Source organism: Gossypium arboreum, chromosome 5, assembly GCF_025698485.1.
Source record: "Gossypium arboreum isolate Shixiya-1 chromosome 5, ASM2569848v2, whole genome shotgun sequence".
Taxonomy (NCBI): Eukaryota; Viridiplantae; Streptophyta; class Magnoliopsida; order Malvales; family Malvaceae; genus Gossypium; species Gossypium arboreum.
In genome coordinates this window covers 9,219,856-9,238,683 of record NC_069074.1, presented here as the reverse complement: position 1 = coordinate 9,238,683, position 18,828 = coordinate 9,219,856, and the positions used below count along the sequence as shown (strand labels likewise).

Below are 18,828 nucleotides of genomic sequence, written 5' to 3'. Positions count from 1 at the left end.
ATTGGTCCTCTCAAATAAAAATAATTTTCCTTTTCTTTTTATATTTGTCCTACCTAAGATTTTCAAGTTTGTCGCGTTGTTATTGACTTCAATAAATTAAGACATGATTGGTGGTGACCTTTTTTTTTTTCCTTGTTTAGTTTTTGAAAAATATGTGAAATAAGAGGTGGTTGCTTTATTGGAACAAAAACAAAATGAAGTTTTTCATCAACCAAAATCATTTCTTTAATTTCCAAAATAATCTTTTGATTGTTTTTGCTTTGTTTTCATGGAAAGGTTGGTTTGCAGTTTGCAAAAAAGGAAAAAAAGAAAAAAAGAAGAGGCAATATTGCAATTTTTAAAAATATAAGGAAAAAAAGTGCTAAAAAAAAAACTTTAGTGTAATGAACCGAAAGTTACGGTATCGGAAATTGAGTCTTGAGTACTGTTTCCGTGAAATTTATTCATGAATATTTATTAGAAATATTTATGAATTATAGTTGAATGGTTATTTAGTGTTTAATTAAGTGAAGTAGCTTGAATTTAGTTTAAAGGATTAAATTGCATAAGGAATAAAAGTTTAATTATAGATTAAAGAAGTAAAAGGGACTAATCTAGCAATTAGACCCTAAGTGCCATGTGTGTGAATGTATGATATAACATGTGTAATAGTTGGTATATATGTGTAATAGCTATAAGATATTTTATGTTATAGCTATTACACATGTTAATTTATATTTTTATAGGTTAATAATAATATAATATAGTATAATGAATAAATAATAATGAGTAAAGAAACATAGAAAGAGTTACAGAGAGCAAACGTGAGAAAGAAAGAAGGAAAGAAAGAAAGAAAAGAAAAGGAAATTTGAGGATTAAGGCCCTAAAGTTTAATTGGTAAGTTGTTTTAGCTCATTTTCTTATGATTTTATGTTTATGGATGCCTAATTCAAAGTTCTACATGTATGAGGTTAAAATGAAGAAAAATAGAAAATTTTTAGATATTGATTTAGTTGAATAAATTGAGGTTTTATGGGTTAAATTGATAGGAATTGAAGTTAGAAGTGAAAATTGAGTGATTTATTAAAAGAATTCTAAGTTAGGTTTAAATAGGGATTAAGTTGAATAGAGCTCAAAATTTATGTTTTATAATGAATTTTATGAGTTAGAAATTGTTAATGAGTTGATTAAAAGAGAATATGAAGCTTAAGTTAAAGAAAAAAGATTAGTAATGGAAAAAGGACGAAATTGGAATTTTGTAAAAGTTTGATAGAAAGTGAAAATGTGTTTTATGAATTAGTATATTGATGATTTTTAATTGTATGATTGTTAGTAGCAAACGTAGCACGGATCGTCATCAAAGAAGGAAAAGAGAAAGTGAACGAAGATATCGATTAAATTCGATAAATAGTGGTTTGTATTTCTATAAACCGAGCTTAATCGTTATTGCTATATTTGATATTTATATTGTATGAAAATGTGAATGAGGTAAGTATTTTTACCATATTGAAATGAATGTGATTTTGAATACCCTATTAACAATGTCGGGCTAGTCGGATATAGTTGACATGTCATAGGAATTGGAAGTATTGGGATATTCCGACATTGAGTCGATGAGACACTATGTGTCGACTACTGTTAAAGTTCCGGATTTGTTCCGATGAAGTACTTTGTGTACTATAATGTTAAAGTTCCGGATTTGTTCCGATGAAGCACTATGTGCTTATCCCGGAGTGTGGGTTGGATCCGTGTATCCGTTAGTGTCCGAGTTATGTTAATAAGGGTAAATAAAGTAAAGGTTATTAAAGTCTGATTGATATTGAATAATAGCAATAATGTGTTTGAATTACCATGTTTTAAAGTTGATTAAGCTATTGTTTATGGAAATACCATGAGAGTATTCTCAGCAGACGGTTTGTTTCCGCGCAGCTAGGTCTGAAAGTATAAGGACTCAAAGATAAAGCGATCCCCAAACTCAAATTGGTGAAGTTTCTATCTTTTGGAAAATGGCATTGTACCTAGGATGTCTTTTGGTTATATTGAAAGTATCTAAGTTGTTAAATGATATTTTGGTATGTTTTGTAAATGTTACCAAAACCTTAAGAATGGTATGTTTTGATATGTTAGTGAAGAGTAATAAGAGGAATTGTTGGTAAATGTTGTAGAAAGAAGAAATGAAGATGTTATAAACTTAGTTATCAACATTTTATACTAAAACAGATTTGGACAGTAACAGTAGTCCAACTTTGAAAATATACCAAAAATAGTATAAAGTGAATTAGATGATGAATAAAATATGTAATTGAAGCTTAATGAATCTATTTTTATATGGAAGAAACAAAATTGGTAAAAGAGTTGTATTTTATGAGATATTTACGTTTTGGTGAAACAGGGTTAGAACAATTTATGGATTCCCTATTCTGACTTTAGAAATTCACCATAAATTGTGTATTAAGAATTAGGACTCAAACTTTATTTGTATGGATTCCTTATTGAGTCTATTTTAATTGAAACAAATGGAATAGTCATTGGATTTCTGTACAGGAAGAAATTTGATTCGAAGTGCACAAGGGTCAGAGTAGCTGAACCCTGAAACAGGGAGACTTCTTATAATAAACTGTACTAATTGGCCTGACCAAAATTCTAGAAAAAAATTAGTAAGTAGATATATGAGTCTAGTTTCAGGGAAAATTTACGGAATTGGATTTCGAGTTTCGTAACTCGAGATATGATTTTTTTAGCGACTATGACGCAGATGGATAGTTTACTACGAAAACTGTTTAAGTGCTAAGATAAGTTTTGTAATGTCTCCTGCTTGACTCCGGCAACGGTCTCGGGTAGGGGGGACGTTACATTTAGTATGTGCTTAGTTAAGCATGGTAAGAGTAAAATTTGGATATCCAAATATCCAACATCCAACCTCTACTGAGGCTCATACTCTCATTGAATTTAAGTAACATAGAAATTAGATTAAAGTTACAATAATTCAAAGTAAGCAGCCCTTTATTTAAAAGAAAATATTACCCTTTAAAAAAAACTCACCTAAAAATAAATACTAATTAATAATTTATTAGAAATACGATTTTTCTTGGTGCAATAAAGTCTAATACATAATAAAATTCTTTTATGAACTAAGTAATGCATAATAAGTTCATTTGAAATACCTTTTACTTCCAATAGATTGCATAGAATAAACCAAAAAGAATTGAAGAAAAAACTTATAAATTTGGTTTTAAAATTTCGAGAATCAATTAAATTATTTATTAGACATCACTATTTTTTTTATGTGCTTAGAATTACCTATAGCCCCTTACCAACTCATAAATAAGAAAAAAATGCGCTTCAACAGACTCGAACCCATGCCCTCCTGTATTGACAATAATATCCATACAAATTGAGTTAAGACTCAATCAATTATTTGCACGACTAAATCAATTAATAAGTTAGATGAATTAAATTGATTTGAATGGTATAAAAAACAAACTATTTATATTATTAAATTATAATCATTTTTTCTTCATTTAAAAATAATTGAAGTTGGGCCTTAAAGTATGTTTGATTATAATTCTACTTATTTTATTTTTAAATAAAATGGTAAATTTTTCTTTTGTGGAAGCCTCCTTAAGTAATATAAACAAGATAGTGGGCAAAGCCGAAGCCATACTGCATTCCTGCTCGTATGTTAATGGATTACTAATAGGCCTATGATTGGATTGGATACAATCCAATAACTCAAAAAAGAAAGCTTTGAAAAAACCAGGTGTAATAATATTCTAAAAAAAAAAAAAGGAAAGGGAAAAGCTAGTTTAAGAAGTAAGAAAAACTTAACATGTTCCTAAAACCATGGATCTATATCTTCATCCTCCTCTGATTTTAATTTGAAGTAAGTCCGACATACACTATTGAATTCGTCAAAACCGAACCCCGAACACAAGACATTGAGAAAACCCGGACAGGCACAACAAACAAAACCCACTTATTTTTAATGTTTTATTAAAACCCAATAAAGTATTATTGTTTCCCCCCTTTTTATTCTTAAAAAACGTTACAGAAGAGAAAATAGAACATCCAACTGCGAAAAAAAACAGAAGAAGATTTATTAACAACACAGAAAAGATTCTGATCATCAACAAAATTTTTAACTTCATTTAACATTTGCATTTCCTTACCTTGAAGCCTGAATCAGGTTATTTTTCCTTTTATTTCTAGTTTCTCCATGATATTGTCTTATCAACCTTCCTCCTGTTCTTTCATATTATGATTCTGAAAATCTTGTAATTTGATTTCTTACCACTTTGTTTGTGTTCTGATAATTAATGTAAGGACTAGTACTTAATTTCACCAGTTAAGTGATATTTACACACAAAAGAAAAACATGGTTAATTCTAAATTATTTATTTTGAATTCAATAAAAAGTAATGTAATTTAAAAAACAGAAAACTAGTAAATGTTTTTTGGGGTTATGCTTGTGAAGGTTTTGGCAGTTGGAAGATTGATAATATTCTTGAATAGCTCAAGTGTTAAAATTTATGTTTAGATACGTCAAGTGGTTCAACATTAATAAAATGGTATATATGTTGAAGCAAATGTGGTGATATATTAAATTTGTGTAACCTGATTTTGGAGCAGTTGGCAAGATGGGAGGAGGAGGAGGAGACACATTCACTGTGGACGATGCACTTTTGACCTTGGGGTTTGGCAAATACCAGTATTTTGTGCTTGCTTATGCTGCACTGGCTTGGATCTCAGAAGCCATGGAAATGATGCTTTTGTCGTTTATAGGACCAGTAGTTAAAAGAATGTGGCGTCTTTCGGCTAAAGAACAAAGCTTGATAACCAGTGTGGTATTTATCGGTATGCTAGTTGGAGCCTATTCTTGGGGTGTAATCGCAGATAAATATGGAAGAAGGTGGGAACACTTTCTGCACTCAAATCTCTGCTTCAATTGTCTATTTAACACCACATTTTAATACCCACGCACTGCTGCACGAGAGTTTGATATAGATATACATGTATCACCTCAGGAAAGGTTTCCTTATGACCGCACTGGTCACTACTGCAGCAGGCTTTATGAGTTCCTTCTCACCAAATTACGCCACATTGCTGGTTCTTCGTTGTGTGGTGGGTATTGGGTTAGGAGGAGGGCCTGTGCTTTGCTCTTGGCTGCTAGAGTTTATTCCTCCCCCAAACAGAGGCACTTGGATGGTTGTTTTCCAAGCATTTTGGACTGTGGGCGCTGTTTTTGAAGCTTCCATCGCATGGGCCGTGATGCCAACACTGGGTTGGAGATGGCTGCTTGCTTTTTCTTCCATCCCTTCATTTGGTCTCCTTATCTTCTATTTATGCACACCCGAGTCACCGAGATACCTCTGCTTGAACGGTAAGATAAAGGAGGCCATGACTATTCTGGACAGAATAGCTAAAGTCAATGGCACCAAAGTGCCTTCTGGAACCCTTGTTTCTGATGACGACGTAGTTGCGTCCGACCAAGATTCAACTCCTACAAAGAGACATAAACAAGGAGCCCTGACAACCATATTGAAGCTTCTTTCACGAGAATTAATCAGGCCAACCCTACTCTTATGGGTTGTCTTCTTTGGAAATTCATTTTCCTACTATGGCCTAGTGTTGCTCACAACCGAGCTAAACGCGGGACGCAGTGCATGCGCCGGCCACAAAGTGAAAGCCGAAGAAACCGAGGATGTTAACTACAAAGATGTTTTCATCACCACTTTTGCAGGTGCTTCAAGTCTCACTCTCACTCGTGTATATATATACTAATTTCATCTACTTGGGTTTAATTAATTTGAGGTTTGATTTGGTTACATAGAGTTTCCGGGGCTCATCATAGTAGCATTGACAGTAGATCGAGTGGGTCGTAGGCCTTCGATGGCAGTTTTGTTCTTCATCTGTTGCGTCCTGATATTCCCCTTGGTATTCCAGCAGTCTGAAATGGTAACAACGGGGCTTCTCTTCGGCTCTCGAATATGCATCACTGCAACCTTCACCACATTGTTTATATATGCTCCGGAGGTAAAATTAAAAAACTTTGAATTAACGAGTTTCTTTGTTGACTTGCAATGCAAGCGGTTGATTTGTTGGAATTCATAACAATATGTAGATATATCCAACGGCGGTAAGATCAACGGGCTTTGGAGCGGCAAGCTCGATGGGAAGAATTGGAGGGATGGTGTGCCCCTACGTAGCAGTAGCATTAGTGCAGGGATGTCACGAAACAGCTGCCATAGGGATGTTTGAGGTGATCATATTTTTATCAGGGGTATCCATTTTGTTGATCCCAATAGAGACCAAAGGTCGGGAGTTGAGTGATAACGTTAAGCAGAAGTGTCAACCTGTTTAGTTGTATATCACTCAAACTTATCAGGGCATCAATCCGCCCTTCCTATCTCTCTAACAGAAGTAACGTCAAATTATTACATTGAAATATTTAAATAAAAGATAAATACAATTTGACCTCTATTATTCCATGCTCTCCCTCCTCCTTTACATTCTTTTCATTTCTTTAAAAACAAAAACAAACCCTATGTTTAATGCCCTAAAATCAAATTTACCGCATTCATTTTTAAATAGTTAAATTGCATTGTTGTTTCCTAAAATGATGAATTTTAATTTAATTTTTTAAAATTATAAATATATGAACTAATACAACAATAAAATTATATTTTAATTCTAAAAAAATGCATAACTTAATTCCGACCGGTCAAAAATTGATCTCTTTTATAAATAATTTACTAATTTTTGAAATCCTATAAAATTAATTTTGAAAAAGAAAAATATAATATATATATTTTTAAAACATTGACACAAACATGGCAAATTATGGTGAAGCGATCTGTTATTACTTAACTTTTAACAATTATTTTTATATTTTTAATTCAATTTTAGATTTTAAAAAAGATTTCTAATCAATTTATTGATACAATAAATTTTATTTTAATAATATTAAAACAAACAATTAGTATATTTTTAAAAAAATATTAAGGATAAATAATTATATAATAAGTCACTTACAATATATCACATGAAATATAGTTAAAATATAACATAACATAAAAAAATAATGTGATAATGATATGAATTCATAAAATAAAAACGCATCAAATTTAAATACTTCTTTTATATTATTGTTGCCGTAAGTGGTTTTTTCTTAAATATATACGGAAGTATCTAAACTTGACAATTTAAATTTATTTGGTATTTAAAAGTTTTTTTAGACTTAATTGATAATTAAACTTGAAAACTATAAGTTAACTTAATATTTTTCAAGTACATGTTGTTTAGGTACTTAACTAACTCCGTTAACTTTATCATCTTCAACCAATCGATTCACGCCAAGTGTATTAACAAAAATAATATAATTTAAATTTTTAATTTTTTAATTTTAAGGTAAACTACACAGATAATCACCCAACTATAACCAATTTTCATTTTAGACACTTAAAATAAAATGTTTACAATTTAAGCACCCACGTTACATAGTTCGGTCATTTCGTTCACTTCAATTAAAGCCACAAACAACAAGCTGGCACAGCAGTTAAAATATCAATATAACAAATTTAGCCCTCAAGTTTTACATATTATGTTGATTTAATCATAACTTTAAAAATTAACCTCAAAATTTACAAATGTTTGATTTTACATAAGTATTTATTCATTTTATATATTTATATATTTCTTTAAACTTTTTAGAATTAGGATCAACTTGAAAATATTTATAAATTTTGAGGGTTAATTTTTTAAAATTATGATTAAATCGACATAACATGTAAAAATTGAAGGCTAATTTTGTTATTATAATAATTTTTTTAACTACCATGTCATTTTGTCGTTTGTGATTTTAACAAAAGTGACCAAAATAAGTTACAAACTTTTATTTTGAGTGTCTAAGGCTTCGTTTGTTTCAACATAAAAGCTTTTACAAAAAAATATTTTCAACTTTTCCGATGTTTGTTTAATGTAAAATAGGATGGTCAACGTAAAATTACTCCTTATTCCTGTAAATGTCTTACCAAATTTTTTCTGTAAGACATTTTCCAAATTGATAAAGCTTTATTCACTATAACATTCTCTATTACATTCTTCACTTATCAAATATTTCTTTATAAACTTTCAAAATTTTTCAACTTAATCCCTTTTTGTCATAAAAATTCAATATTTACTAATTAATCAATATTAAATCAATTTTCTTTCTTATTACACTTTAGTCACATAATTTATTTCAACATCTTGTTTCACATATCAAATTTATATATATTTCACTTCTGTTATTTCAACCACTTATTTTCTCAAGTTTAACAATTTAGTCCTTGTCATCATAAAAATTTCATATTTTTTACAATTTCACTTTTACCACATTTTATGCATATTTCATTATCTCATAACATGTTTATTAAACTTTTATCATAATTTCCTCCTTCACATATTAAATTGTTTCATACTTAAATTTCGTACAATTTTAATTTAGTCCCTATTGTCATGTAATTTATTTTTCCAGCATATAAGTACTTTAATCAAATAATTTATTATAATATCTTATTTTACATAACAAATTTTCATGTATCACTTCTTTTGTTTTAATTATAAATTTTATAGTTTACAATTTAATCTTTAACGTCATGAAGATTAATTATTTACTATAATTTTACCTTAATTTCATTTTGTAATCAATCCACTACTTCATTTAAACTCTTTATCATAAATATCAAATATATGTTTATTTTATTGAAAATAATTTTATAAAATATTTGCAATAAATTTGTCAATAAACTAAAATTATTTTACACAAATTTATTTAAATATTAGAAAATATTAAATTTTCTAAAAAATAAATTATTTTTGAGAAGTTATTTTAGTAAAATAAACGGAAACGTTTTCAACCATTAATTTTATTATAATTAAGTGACAATACAATTAATTTTATTATAAAAATTTAATTAATTAACTCATATTCTCTCTTCAAACTGGTTTCTTCTCCCATTTTCAACCAAAAACCAACTTTTAGATTCTAATAATCCACAATCAATATCCAAGATGTTTAGTGAAGTAGGCAAAATAAGAAATAAAAGTTTAGGTTTAGTGGCAAAAGCAGATTCACCATTGAAAACTTTTTTCTTTTTTGATGAATTGTTATTGGAAATCCTTTCAAAGCTACCTTTTAGAAACTTCAAATCTCAACTGGTTGAGTTGTTGTTGTTGTTATTTAGTTATTTATAAATAAGTCTCAATATAGGACTGGGAAAACACTATTTTAGATTCACTCATATATGATAAACTCGTGGTGTCTTTCTGTACTGATTAAGGAAGTTGGTGGAACTTTGTATGTAAATAGGTGCTAGTTCTGCTCTTTAATAAGCTTTAACAATCGATCTACAACACCATTGGACTCACTGAACACATGTTGGGTTTTTGTTCAAATCACAAGGACAAAATATTAAGGGTGTGAAGAAGAAGGAACACGAGAAGAAAGGTTGAATGGGTTTTGAAGAAGGAACATGAAAAATGAAGATGGTGGAGGTGCGGAGTGAAGAAGACGACTTGAATGGGTTTTTAAAAATATTAAAGGGAAAATTAATCATCCTTTTTGCCACTAATGTGGATTGTAACTTTGTTCAAGAAATAGGGATGGTAATGAGTTCATATGTGATATTTGATTAATAGATTTTTTGGGTTCAGTCATTCTTGAATTCTTGAAGTGTTACAGAGAATTTGAAGGATCTCGGGAGAGAAGAAAAAGGACCAAATTACTTTATTTTTAAATTTGAATTAAAAATAAATTACTTAAATATTAAATATTAGACATGTGGTGCAAAATGATTGGTTGAAGATGATAAAGTTACGGAGTTAATCATGCACTTAAAAAAAGTATGAAATTGACTTACGGATTTTTAAGTTCAGGTAGTAATTAGATAAATAACAAATTCAAGTAATACGCGAATTTCAATTATCTTCATATTTATTTTATTTACTGAGGGGCGGGCGATAAAATTCAGAAAAAGTAAAGGAAGACAAGGCAAAGGCAAAGGCAAAGGCAAAGGCAAAGACGGTTTTCGTTTTGGTTTTGCAAAATATATAAAATAGATGAATAAGTAAATGATATATGGAAGCCGAAACAGAAAATACACTGTCTCAGTTTGTAGCTGTTGAAGCCAATCTTTCTTTTTTTTCTTTGTTTCCTTTCTGTTTCAGAGAAGATTCATGGCGGCAACCCCAGATCGTAACCCTGGTACCTCTACTACCACTTAATTTTTTTCTTTCCGTTTTACGTTTTGCTTTTATATGGTTTTCCTTTCTCCTTTATGTGGCTTTCGATTTCATGAGGTTTCAAGCTTTTATTTATTATTATTACTACAATTCATTTGGAATTGGATGGGTCAGTTTGTGTGTTCTGTGGTTGAATCTTGGGGCCTTTGACTGATCTGCTGTGTTGGTTCACTTTTATTTCTCTATAGGTAAATATATGGGGTTTGATCCTCTTGTTAAGATCTGGGATCTGGGTTTTCTTAACAGAAAGAAATTATTGCAAAATTCTCTTCTTTTGTTCTTTAATTTTCCTTTGTGTTAGTACTGTAGAAAAGTCTGAAGTCTGTAACGGTAATTTTTAAATACTTTGCTACGAAGGCTAAGAATCCTATGACTAGTTCATTCATTTATTTATTTTTTTAAAGAAAAGAGTGCCAATCGAGGTTGAGAAGAAAAAAGATGTAGTCTGGTTTCACAGTGAACTTCCTCAAATCATACTTATCAACAAAATGACAAACAAATTGCAGAATATACGGTTTACTGGAAATCTGATGAACAATTGTAGTTTATTACAATGATCCTTGGTCTTTATATCCTATTATATAGTATGCTTGACCTTGTGGAATTTTCTTAAAAATATTGTTTCTCTGTCAGACTGGGTGAAAATGAGGTGAAATGTGCATGACAGTGTTTATAAAAGAAGCTTCATCCAATATATCTTGTGTGTGGTTCTGTTTAATAATGAGTGACTGGCTAGTTCGTTATTATTGCATACGAGGGTTTGGGATTTGGCCTTATGATTTTGATGTTGTCATCCTACAAATATATGCTGAGCCTAAGTCTTTTGATATGTGAAGAACCACTCTTTTCTTTAAAAAATTATTCATGTTCTTTGTTTGTAATGTGAATAGGTGTGCACGCGTGGATTTGCGCGCACATATTCATAGCTTCAAGTTTACCTGTCCTCGAATTTAGCTTTGGTTGGTCAATAATTTGTACTGCCTGTGTTTCTAAGACTCTACTTAGTCACTGAGCATACTGATCATGGATGCAGAAGAGCAACAAGCTGATCCAGAAAACGTGAAGGAGCAGGTAGTTGTGAGTTGATGACATGCTCTTCCTTTTATATTTTACTTTCTTTCATTTGTTTCTGTCGGTCAGTTTAAAGAAAATATTCTCACTATTGACCTTCATTTAATTTTCTCTTTAACAGCCTCTTCCAACAAAAAGTATGACGTTGGTTTCTCCTAATTCCTCTCAAGATGCTGCCCCAGTAGCTCATCCCAGGGATGGCGCTGGTCAATCTGGATCATTTGCTTCAGCTGGAGACCGTAACGTCTACTCGCCTACAATCTATGCACCTCAGCCTCAGGCTTTCTATTACAGAGGTTAATCTTCTCTCTTTTTGGGTCTATTTTAAATCCGGGCCAGTCTGGCTGAACCTTGTATTAAAAAATTCCAGTTGAAAATCTAGTCTCTGGTTGCATTTATGGCTGGTAACACATCAGTTTTTTTCTTGTTCAATGCTCAGGTGCCCTTATCGTTCTAGTTCTTGGATATCACTCTCTGATCCATGTAATGCTAATTTGAGCTAGGAGAATGTATGAAAAAGCTTATACCGTGTGAGTCATGTTATAGAAAAAGAAAGCAGTGAGTTGCTATATTACGAAAATCTGAAGTCTTCTGTATTTTGTATTTAGTTGATTGCTAAAAGGGAATTAAATATTGGCTTTTAAGTTGGTTTTCTATGTAAAAGAGGAACCAGGATTTTGGTTTATCTTTCTCCTCCTCTGGTTTTAATTTTCTTAAGCTATAGGTTCTTGAATTGGAATGGCAAAACTTGTAACGGTTGAAACTTGAAAACTTGAAAACTTGAGGATGCTTAATTCTTTTATTTATCTTGATTTTGTAAATCTTGTTTAATTGAATTCTTACTAAATGGGCTAGATAGTAGTGCATGTTACTTTTGAGTGATTTCTGTATTTGGACAACTATGCAGGGAAAAGAACCACTCATTTGTGTAGAAACCTTTTGATTTCTGCATTGCATTTCCTGGTTTGAGATCAGTAGATATGTGAAATAGAAATTAACATGGGGGAATTTTTCTAAATTTGAGAGCAGGTTATGACAACTCTGCTGGTGAATGGGATGAATATCCACCGTATGTCAATGCTGATGGACTAGAACTTGGATCTCTGGTGAGAATCTCTCCTTTCATCTGTGTAGGCTTTTTTTGAATGATTAAATTTTCTGTTCTTTTGCGTGACATTTTTATCTTAACTAGGGTGTCTTCAATGATAATCCATCACTTGTCTTCCACCCTGGATATGGCTACAATCCACAAATGCCGTATGGGCTATATTCCCCGGTCTCAACTCCTTTGCCTTCTGTAGGTGGTGATGCACAGTTGTACTCCCCACATCAATTTCCATTCTCTGGACCACCATATTATCAGCAGCTTGTTCCTCCGAGTATGCCTTATATTTCTTCACCATCTTCAGTTTCACAACCAGAGCTAACCACATTAGTTAATGTTGACCAACAAGGTGATAACATGCTTTTTGGACCAAGGCCTAGTTATCCCACTCCATTGGGATCTTTTGGTAGAGGCAATTCACATGGAAATCCCGGTACACTAGGATTTAATGATTTACCACAAGGTTTTGATGGATTCAGGTCTGGAGGACTTTGGTCAGATTGGTTGAGGCCTTCTGACAGACAGAGATCTTTGACTCCTATATCGCCTGCAGTATCTCCCCAGCCTATTGGGCCAGTTGGGCAGAATGTTCCAACGGTATGTATATTTGTTAATGCTTTGACACTATTTACCAGGCAGATAGATATATAGGTTTAGATGTGGCGAATGGACTCATTGTATCCTTATCACTGAAAAAATGTATATCATATATCAAATAAGAAATAACTATATCCTTCTGCTATTTGTTAACCACATATTCTATATTGTTTTACTTTAGAATTAACAATGCATGTCTCAGAAGACATGGAACACTCGAGTATCATTTTGCCTGATGAGCCTTGAATTTGTGTGTCTGTGTGTTTGTGTGTTTTCACCTCTCTAAAACCTGCAAAATTTTCTTTCTATTCTCAAATTTTCTCTGATTCTCTCCCTTTACCATCAAGTTCTGTCACACTAGAAAGTCCTTGCAGCATGTGGCATACTTTCAGAAGCAATCAGACATTCAACCAAGTTCCTTGGTTGATTTCTATTTAGATGACTTGTAGCATACCAAATTAAATTGAAGTCCTAATGCTCCCTATAATGACTTATTCAACTCCTGTTCTTTTCTTCTCTTTTAGATTAATATTTTCATTTATCTCAAATTGTGAAAATTTAAGCTCAGGAAGTGTTTAAATGGCTAATATTTGGTACACAAGTCATTTAATGATGGTATATGCAGCGAGATAGCGTTTTGATTGTCTTAAATTAGTATACCATTTTAGTATTCAATCTGTTTTATTCCTTTTCAGGTACCTCAGCAGCAAAGGTCATTCTATCCGTTAGGATCAGGAATGAACTCCTATAGCAGAGGCTTCCTGCAAAGTGGTCTGAACCAAGGTGCTGGTTTTGGAAATGCATCAGTTCCTAGTTTAGGAGCAAATAGCAGGGGCTGGCTATCTTTTGATGGTAAAAGACGACGTGGAAGAGACAGTGACATCTCTCTATGTGGTTGTAATGGTGCTCTTGATATCCTTAGCGAGCAAAACCGAGGGCCAAGGGCCTCAAAACCTAAGAATCAAATCACAGCTGATAATAATTCTTCCATCGATGATAATAAAAACAACAAATCTTCAGCGAAGATCCATGATGATTCTTACAACAGACCAGATTTCCCTACTGATTACAAGGATGCTAAGTTCTTCATAATCAAGTCATACAGTGAAGATAATGTTCACAAGAGTATCAAATACGGTGTTTGGGCTAGTACACCTAATGGGAACAAAAGGTTAGATGCTGCTTACCGTGAGGCCATGGAGAACCAAGACAATTGCCCATTGTTTCTCTTCTTTTCGGTATTAACATTTTAGACAAAAAAATTGTATTTACTATTTACTTTGTCTATCATATCAGTTAAATATATGTTACTCAATTGTTGCAGGTTAATGCCAGTGCTCAGTTCTGTGGGGTTGCAGAAATGGTTGGACCTGTTGATTTTGACAAGAGTGTGGATTACTGGCAGCAAGATAAATGGAGTGGGCAATTCCCTGTCAAATGGCATATTATCAAAGATGTTCCAAACAGTCAGCTGCGTCACATCATACTGGAAAATAATGATAATAAGCCTGTGACTAACAGTAGAGATACTCAGGAGGTACAGTTTCAAATGACTACTATAAATGACGGAGTTCATTCATTTGATAGTGCTTTGTTGGTCAAATTGTTGAACTGCATTTTTTATTAGATGGCTACATGAGATTCAAGTGAACTTTTTTTTTTATTAATGCTCTGGCAATCACTGGCTAAATTCAAAGTTCGAACTACTTAGAACAATTTCCCTATTTCTTCTCTGTCTGGAAAAATCTTGGTTCCGACTACTAAATTATTGGAAAATTTATTTTAAAAATTTGTTCAGGTCTCCTATCCTTTTAGCCTTCTGAATGAGATGCTAATTCTGATACCAAAGCTTCTTTTTATCGACAAAAACGTGGTCCTCAAGTGTTCTTTCCTGAATCAATAGGATCATTGATCTATATATGATCTGTGGCCCTCACCTGCTCCAGTCTCTCTCCCTCAGATGTAATTGAGGATATTACCCCGCCATTTTGTTGTCCTCCTGTCGTACTACGAATCCTAAGACCATTCCTTTTCCTTTATTGATTGGATAACATGTCTTATGCAACTTTTGATTTCTTCATGCTGCTTCTTAGTTTTGAGTATTTAAAAGATGTTGCTTGAAGATATTTCACTTGCAACAATTCTTTACTTGTGTGAATGTCAAATTTTGCAGGTGAAACTGGAGCAAGGACTTGAGATGTTGAACATCTTTAAAAGTTATGAAACTGATATGTCAATCCTGGATGATTTCGAATTTTATGAGGACAGACAGAAGGCCATGCAAGAGCGTAAGGCTAGACAACAAGCTAGCCTCATGTCTGTAGGGGTTGTTGGAGAAAGTGGGAATAGAAACACTGGTACTTTATCCAACGAATTCATAAAGCAGATGTCTAAGAGCTTTGCTCAAGTTGTGTGCTTGGATGATGGTAATAAGGAAGGCACTGCTATTGAGAGAACTAGTTCTGCCTCTGATGGGTCAAAAGTTACAAGGGTTAAACTTGAAGATGTTATCACAGCAGCAGCCTCTTCTGCTCAGGCAAGTTAAGAATAAGCATTCAGGGAGTTTCGGGCAGCCTTTGTTTACTGTATGTGACAAACATCTTTTTCAGCTTCTTTTTTTAAAAAAAAAAAAATTATTATGCAAAGTTGGATCTCTTATTTGGTGAAATTCTGTTGGACTGCATCTGTATTTGAACAAAGTCGTATGGGGCTGATTTGCTTCATATGTAAGATTTGGCTTCTGAGTTTAACGGTAACTGTAGTCTGTTAGTTTTCTTTTACTTTCTTTTTCCTTCAACCTCTTGCTTTGATTTCGTGGGTGAGATTAGTGAAAGATACTGGCTGATATCATGCTTTTTGTAAAGTTGTTCATCTTTCCAGGCAGTTTAATAAAGAATACAACAAATGGTGTTACTGTAATGCAATCTTTTGGGTTCTTTCTCTTCGCTCTTAGCATTCTTCATTTGTTATTATTAGGAATTGTACTTTGTTACTGATATTTATGTAGCCTATATGTTATCACTTTGAATTTGATTACATGATGATAGTAGCTTGTTTAGATTGCTCTACCTATTTGAACTCGAATTTAAAAGGGGGGGGGGGGTTGTATGAAGTAGAATTTTTGGACATATTTTGTTGGGCAATCAATCTACTTTATGCTTGGGCTCCAAGGATAGGAGCCTTGAACAAGTGAAAAGAGGCAGCTTATTAGATTTAGTTGAAAAGAAAAAGTGAAAAGGAGTTGGATATGGGCGAGTGTTGTTGCTGCCTTAGAGAGAAGAGGATGAACCACAAGAAGTAGGTGGGACCCTCCCTCCCTCGGCCAAGTATTTGTTCGTTGATGCATATCCTCTTATCAACTACATGATGGTGACAACAACTTTGTTGAATATTCTCAGCCAAATGAAATTTACTCGGCTCTAAATATTATTAGCTCCCACCCAGACTTTGGACTTTAGAATCTTCTTTTTTGTTTTAATATGCCATTAACGATATTATCAAATGCTGACAAATTCTTTGCTTTGTTTCCTTCAATGAGCTGTCAAGCAACCCTTTTTTTATATTATATTTAAGATTAAAATTGGGAATTGGTTCTTATTTCACCGTTTCTTTTTTCCTTATCAATGACAATCTCTTTGATGAAATGGTCTGTATAAAATTCAAACAATGGTAGTCGATAACATATTAGTACTTACCGGTTGGTATGTATCGTTCTAGTCCCAACTGATATTAAGTCTTATATGTTCTATTTTAGTCAAAATTTTGGTGTGTTTCGATCTTTTCAATAAAATACTGATTTGTATTAGTGCGTACTAGTCTATATAAAATTGTGATATTTTAAATTAATTTTAAACTTTTTAATTATTTTTACTCATCTATAATTACATTTAAAATTAATAGTTATTAAATTAAATTATTGAAATTAATTTATAAATTCAAAACTTATATTTATATAGATGTAATTAAGATATATTTGTATGTATAGATAATATATAATTTATAAAGAAATTAAAATTAAACTATAAATAGATATGTGAAGAATATTCAAATGTATATATAATTTATCCACAAGCTAAAACTTAGATTATAAATATATGTATGAAAAATATTTAAAAATATTGGTAAATTCAAAATAATACACTAAAGCTTATATGTACCGAAATCAAAACAAAAATAATAAACTAATAGGTAGGATATTAACTGCATTAATTCAAACTCAAAAGATTGTAATATTTTGTGAAAAATAAAACCTAATTTTCTATATAAAAAAATAAAATGCGAGAAAAACTATAAGGTGGTGATTGATCTGAATTGAATTTTGTTTGTTTTATTTGAATCATTTGATTTCAGATTTACATCATTGAATTTGGATATGAGTTTTTACTTAAAATCATTTTATTTTAATTTCTTTATTACTTCCAGTTATGCTTTTGAAATAGATAAATATAGATAATTTTAGTTTTTAAATAAAAATATAAAGATAATTTTTGTAAGTAGAATTAAGATATATTTTTTAAAGTAAATTTAGGAAAAACCAACCAAAAATCCCTTACAACTAAAGGATAAATTTCATCAATATTATAAAAGTTTCAGCCTTAGTCTTAGTATCAATAAAATATTATAACATGTTGACAATTAGCTTTGTTACAATATATCTGGATTAATTGTAAGTACTTAATATGATAAGGAAATCAACTTCGAATGGTCCAAAGTGACGGGTAAAAATCGACAAAAAAATTAAACATTTACCAAACTGGAGAGAACGACGATAAAATCGTCCCTAAAATCACTTATTAAAATAAGACTGCTTGTATAAACAAGTTAAAAAGCGTGCTACAAGAACAGACAATAATTTCTAAAAGTGAAATATTTATTAAACAATGAGAAATATATATATAAAACATAAGATAATATGAGTTTAAATCGACTTGTAAAATCATTTATTCTTTTGAAATACTCTAAAAATATAAACAAATTAAGAAGCCGATAAAGAGTAATCCACTTCACAAGAGAAACTGTTGATGCTTAATGGAGTATCAATGGCAACAAACACCGTCATTTCTTCATCACAACTGAATATAACAAAGATATCTACAAAATATATTTGCAAATTGAAAATAAAAAAGACACATAGAGTGAATGAGGAAAAAAAAATTGAGAAGAGTCAAAATGCTTAAAGAAAAATAAATAATTTATTTTTCTTTACTTTTTTTTTTTAAACACCATAAGGATATATTGCAAGACCTTAAATTATTTGCGTAAAATTATAACATTTAAATCACATTTAATCAAAGTATTAGACAGATGGAAAGAAACTTTTAGAACCATTTTATGCATGGTTTGAGAATATGAATCTCAAAATTTGTATTTAGATTTCATTTATGATGATGTAAATGGTAAGAATGAAATATATATATATATATATATATATATTTATTTACAAATTAGTTAATATTCAATATAATATAGATTTTAAAGATGTTAAAAACATAAATTTATAAAATTTAAAAATATTTTTAAGAATTTTACATTCATTACTAAATAAATATTTAACAAATCTATAAATTTGAGAAATTATCACAAATATTACATTCTAAAATAGTTTAGTACTCAATTTCTACTTTTTGAAATCTATATTGAAATTCTAAAACTCTTAGAGGTTACCGAAATAAAATTATCAAAAATAATAATAATGCTCTCTATAGGAGCTTGGATTTGAAAATTTGAATTTGAATTTTAATTATTAAGTACATAGTAAAACTGAAATTGACAAACTAATTGATATTCATTATAAG

The 18,828-nt window shown here is 31.1% G+C and overlaps 2 protein-coding genes across 5 annotated transcripts; both read left to right on the top strand.

The window, feature by feature from the left end:
• The first annotated feature begins 4,616 nt into the window (after window positions 1-4,616).
• On the top strand, window positions 4,617-6,340 carry LOC108451495 (organic cation/carnitine transporter 7-like). Its single transcript, XM_017749179.1, has 4 exons — window positions 4,617-4,888; window positions 5,004-5,719; window positions 5,810-6,012; window positions 6,101-6,340. The coding sequence occupies exons 1-4, from the start codon at window positions 4,617-4,619 to the stop codon at window positions 6,338-6,340; spliced, it is 1,431 nt and encodes a 476-aa protein (XP_017604668.1).
• A 3,495-nt stretch (window positions 6,341-9,835) lies between these two features.
• Window positions 9,836-15,952, top strand: LOC108453202 (YTH domain-containing protein ECT4). 4 transcript variants are annotated; one of them, XM_017751173.2, is made up of 8 exons: window positions 9,836-10,222; window positions 11,255-11,331; window positions 11,453-11,627; window positions 12,361-12,437; window positions 12,524-13,033; window positions 13,729-14,271; window positions 14,358-14,570; window positions 15,207-15,952. In XM_017751173.2, the coding sequence occupies exons 2-8, from the start codon at window positions 11,284-11,286 to the stop codon at window positions 15,576-15,578; spliced, it is 1,938 nt and encodes a 645-aa protein (XP_017606662.1). In that variant the 5' UTR covers window positions 9,836-10,222; window positions 11,255-11,283; the 3' UTR covers window positions 15,579-15,952. The 4 variants fall into 4 exon arrangements, with proteins under 4 accessions (XP_017606662.1, XP_052884143.1, XP_017606658.1 ...); XM_053028183.1 differs by having other exon boundaries at window positions 11,255-11,337; XM_017751169.2 differs by having other exon boundaries at window positions 9,843-10,222; window positions 11,294-11,331.
• The last annotated feature ends 2,876 nt before the right edge of the window (window positions 15,953-18,828 follow it).

Excerpts from the sequence above, each read along its gene's own strand:
- LOC108453202 (XM_017751168.2), top strand. The coding sequence starts at position 10,195 with ATGGCGGCAACCCCAGATCGTAACCCTG. Across the intron at positions 12,438-12,523 it reads GACTAGAACTTGGATCTCTG|GGTGTCTTCAATGATAATCC; the intron begins GTGAGAATCTCT and ends TATCTTAACTAG. Across the intron at positions 13,034-13,728 it reads TTGGGCAGAATGTTCCAACG|GTACCTCAGCAGCAAAGGTC; the intron begins GTATGTATATTT and ends ATTCCTTTTCAG.
- LOC108451495 (XM_017749179.1), top strand. The coding sequence starts at position 4,617 with ATGGGAGGAGGAGGAGGAGACACATTCACTGTGGACGATGCACTTTTG. Across the intron at positions 4,889-5,003 it reads GCAGATAAATATGGAAGAAG|GAAAGGTTTCCTTATGACCG; the intron begins GTGGGAACACTT and ends GTATCACCTCAG. Across the intron at positions 5,720-5,809 it reads TTTCATCACCACTTTTGCAG|AGTTTCCGGGGCTCATCATA; the intron begins GTGCTTCAAGTC and ends TTGGTTACATAG.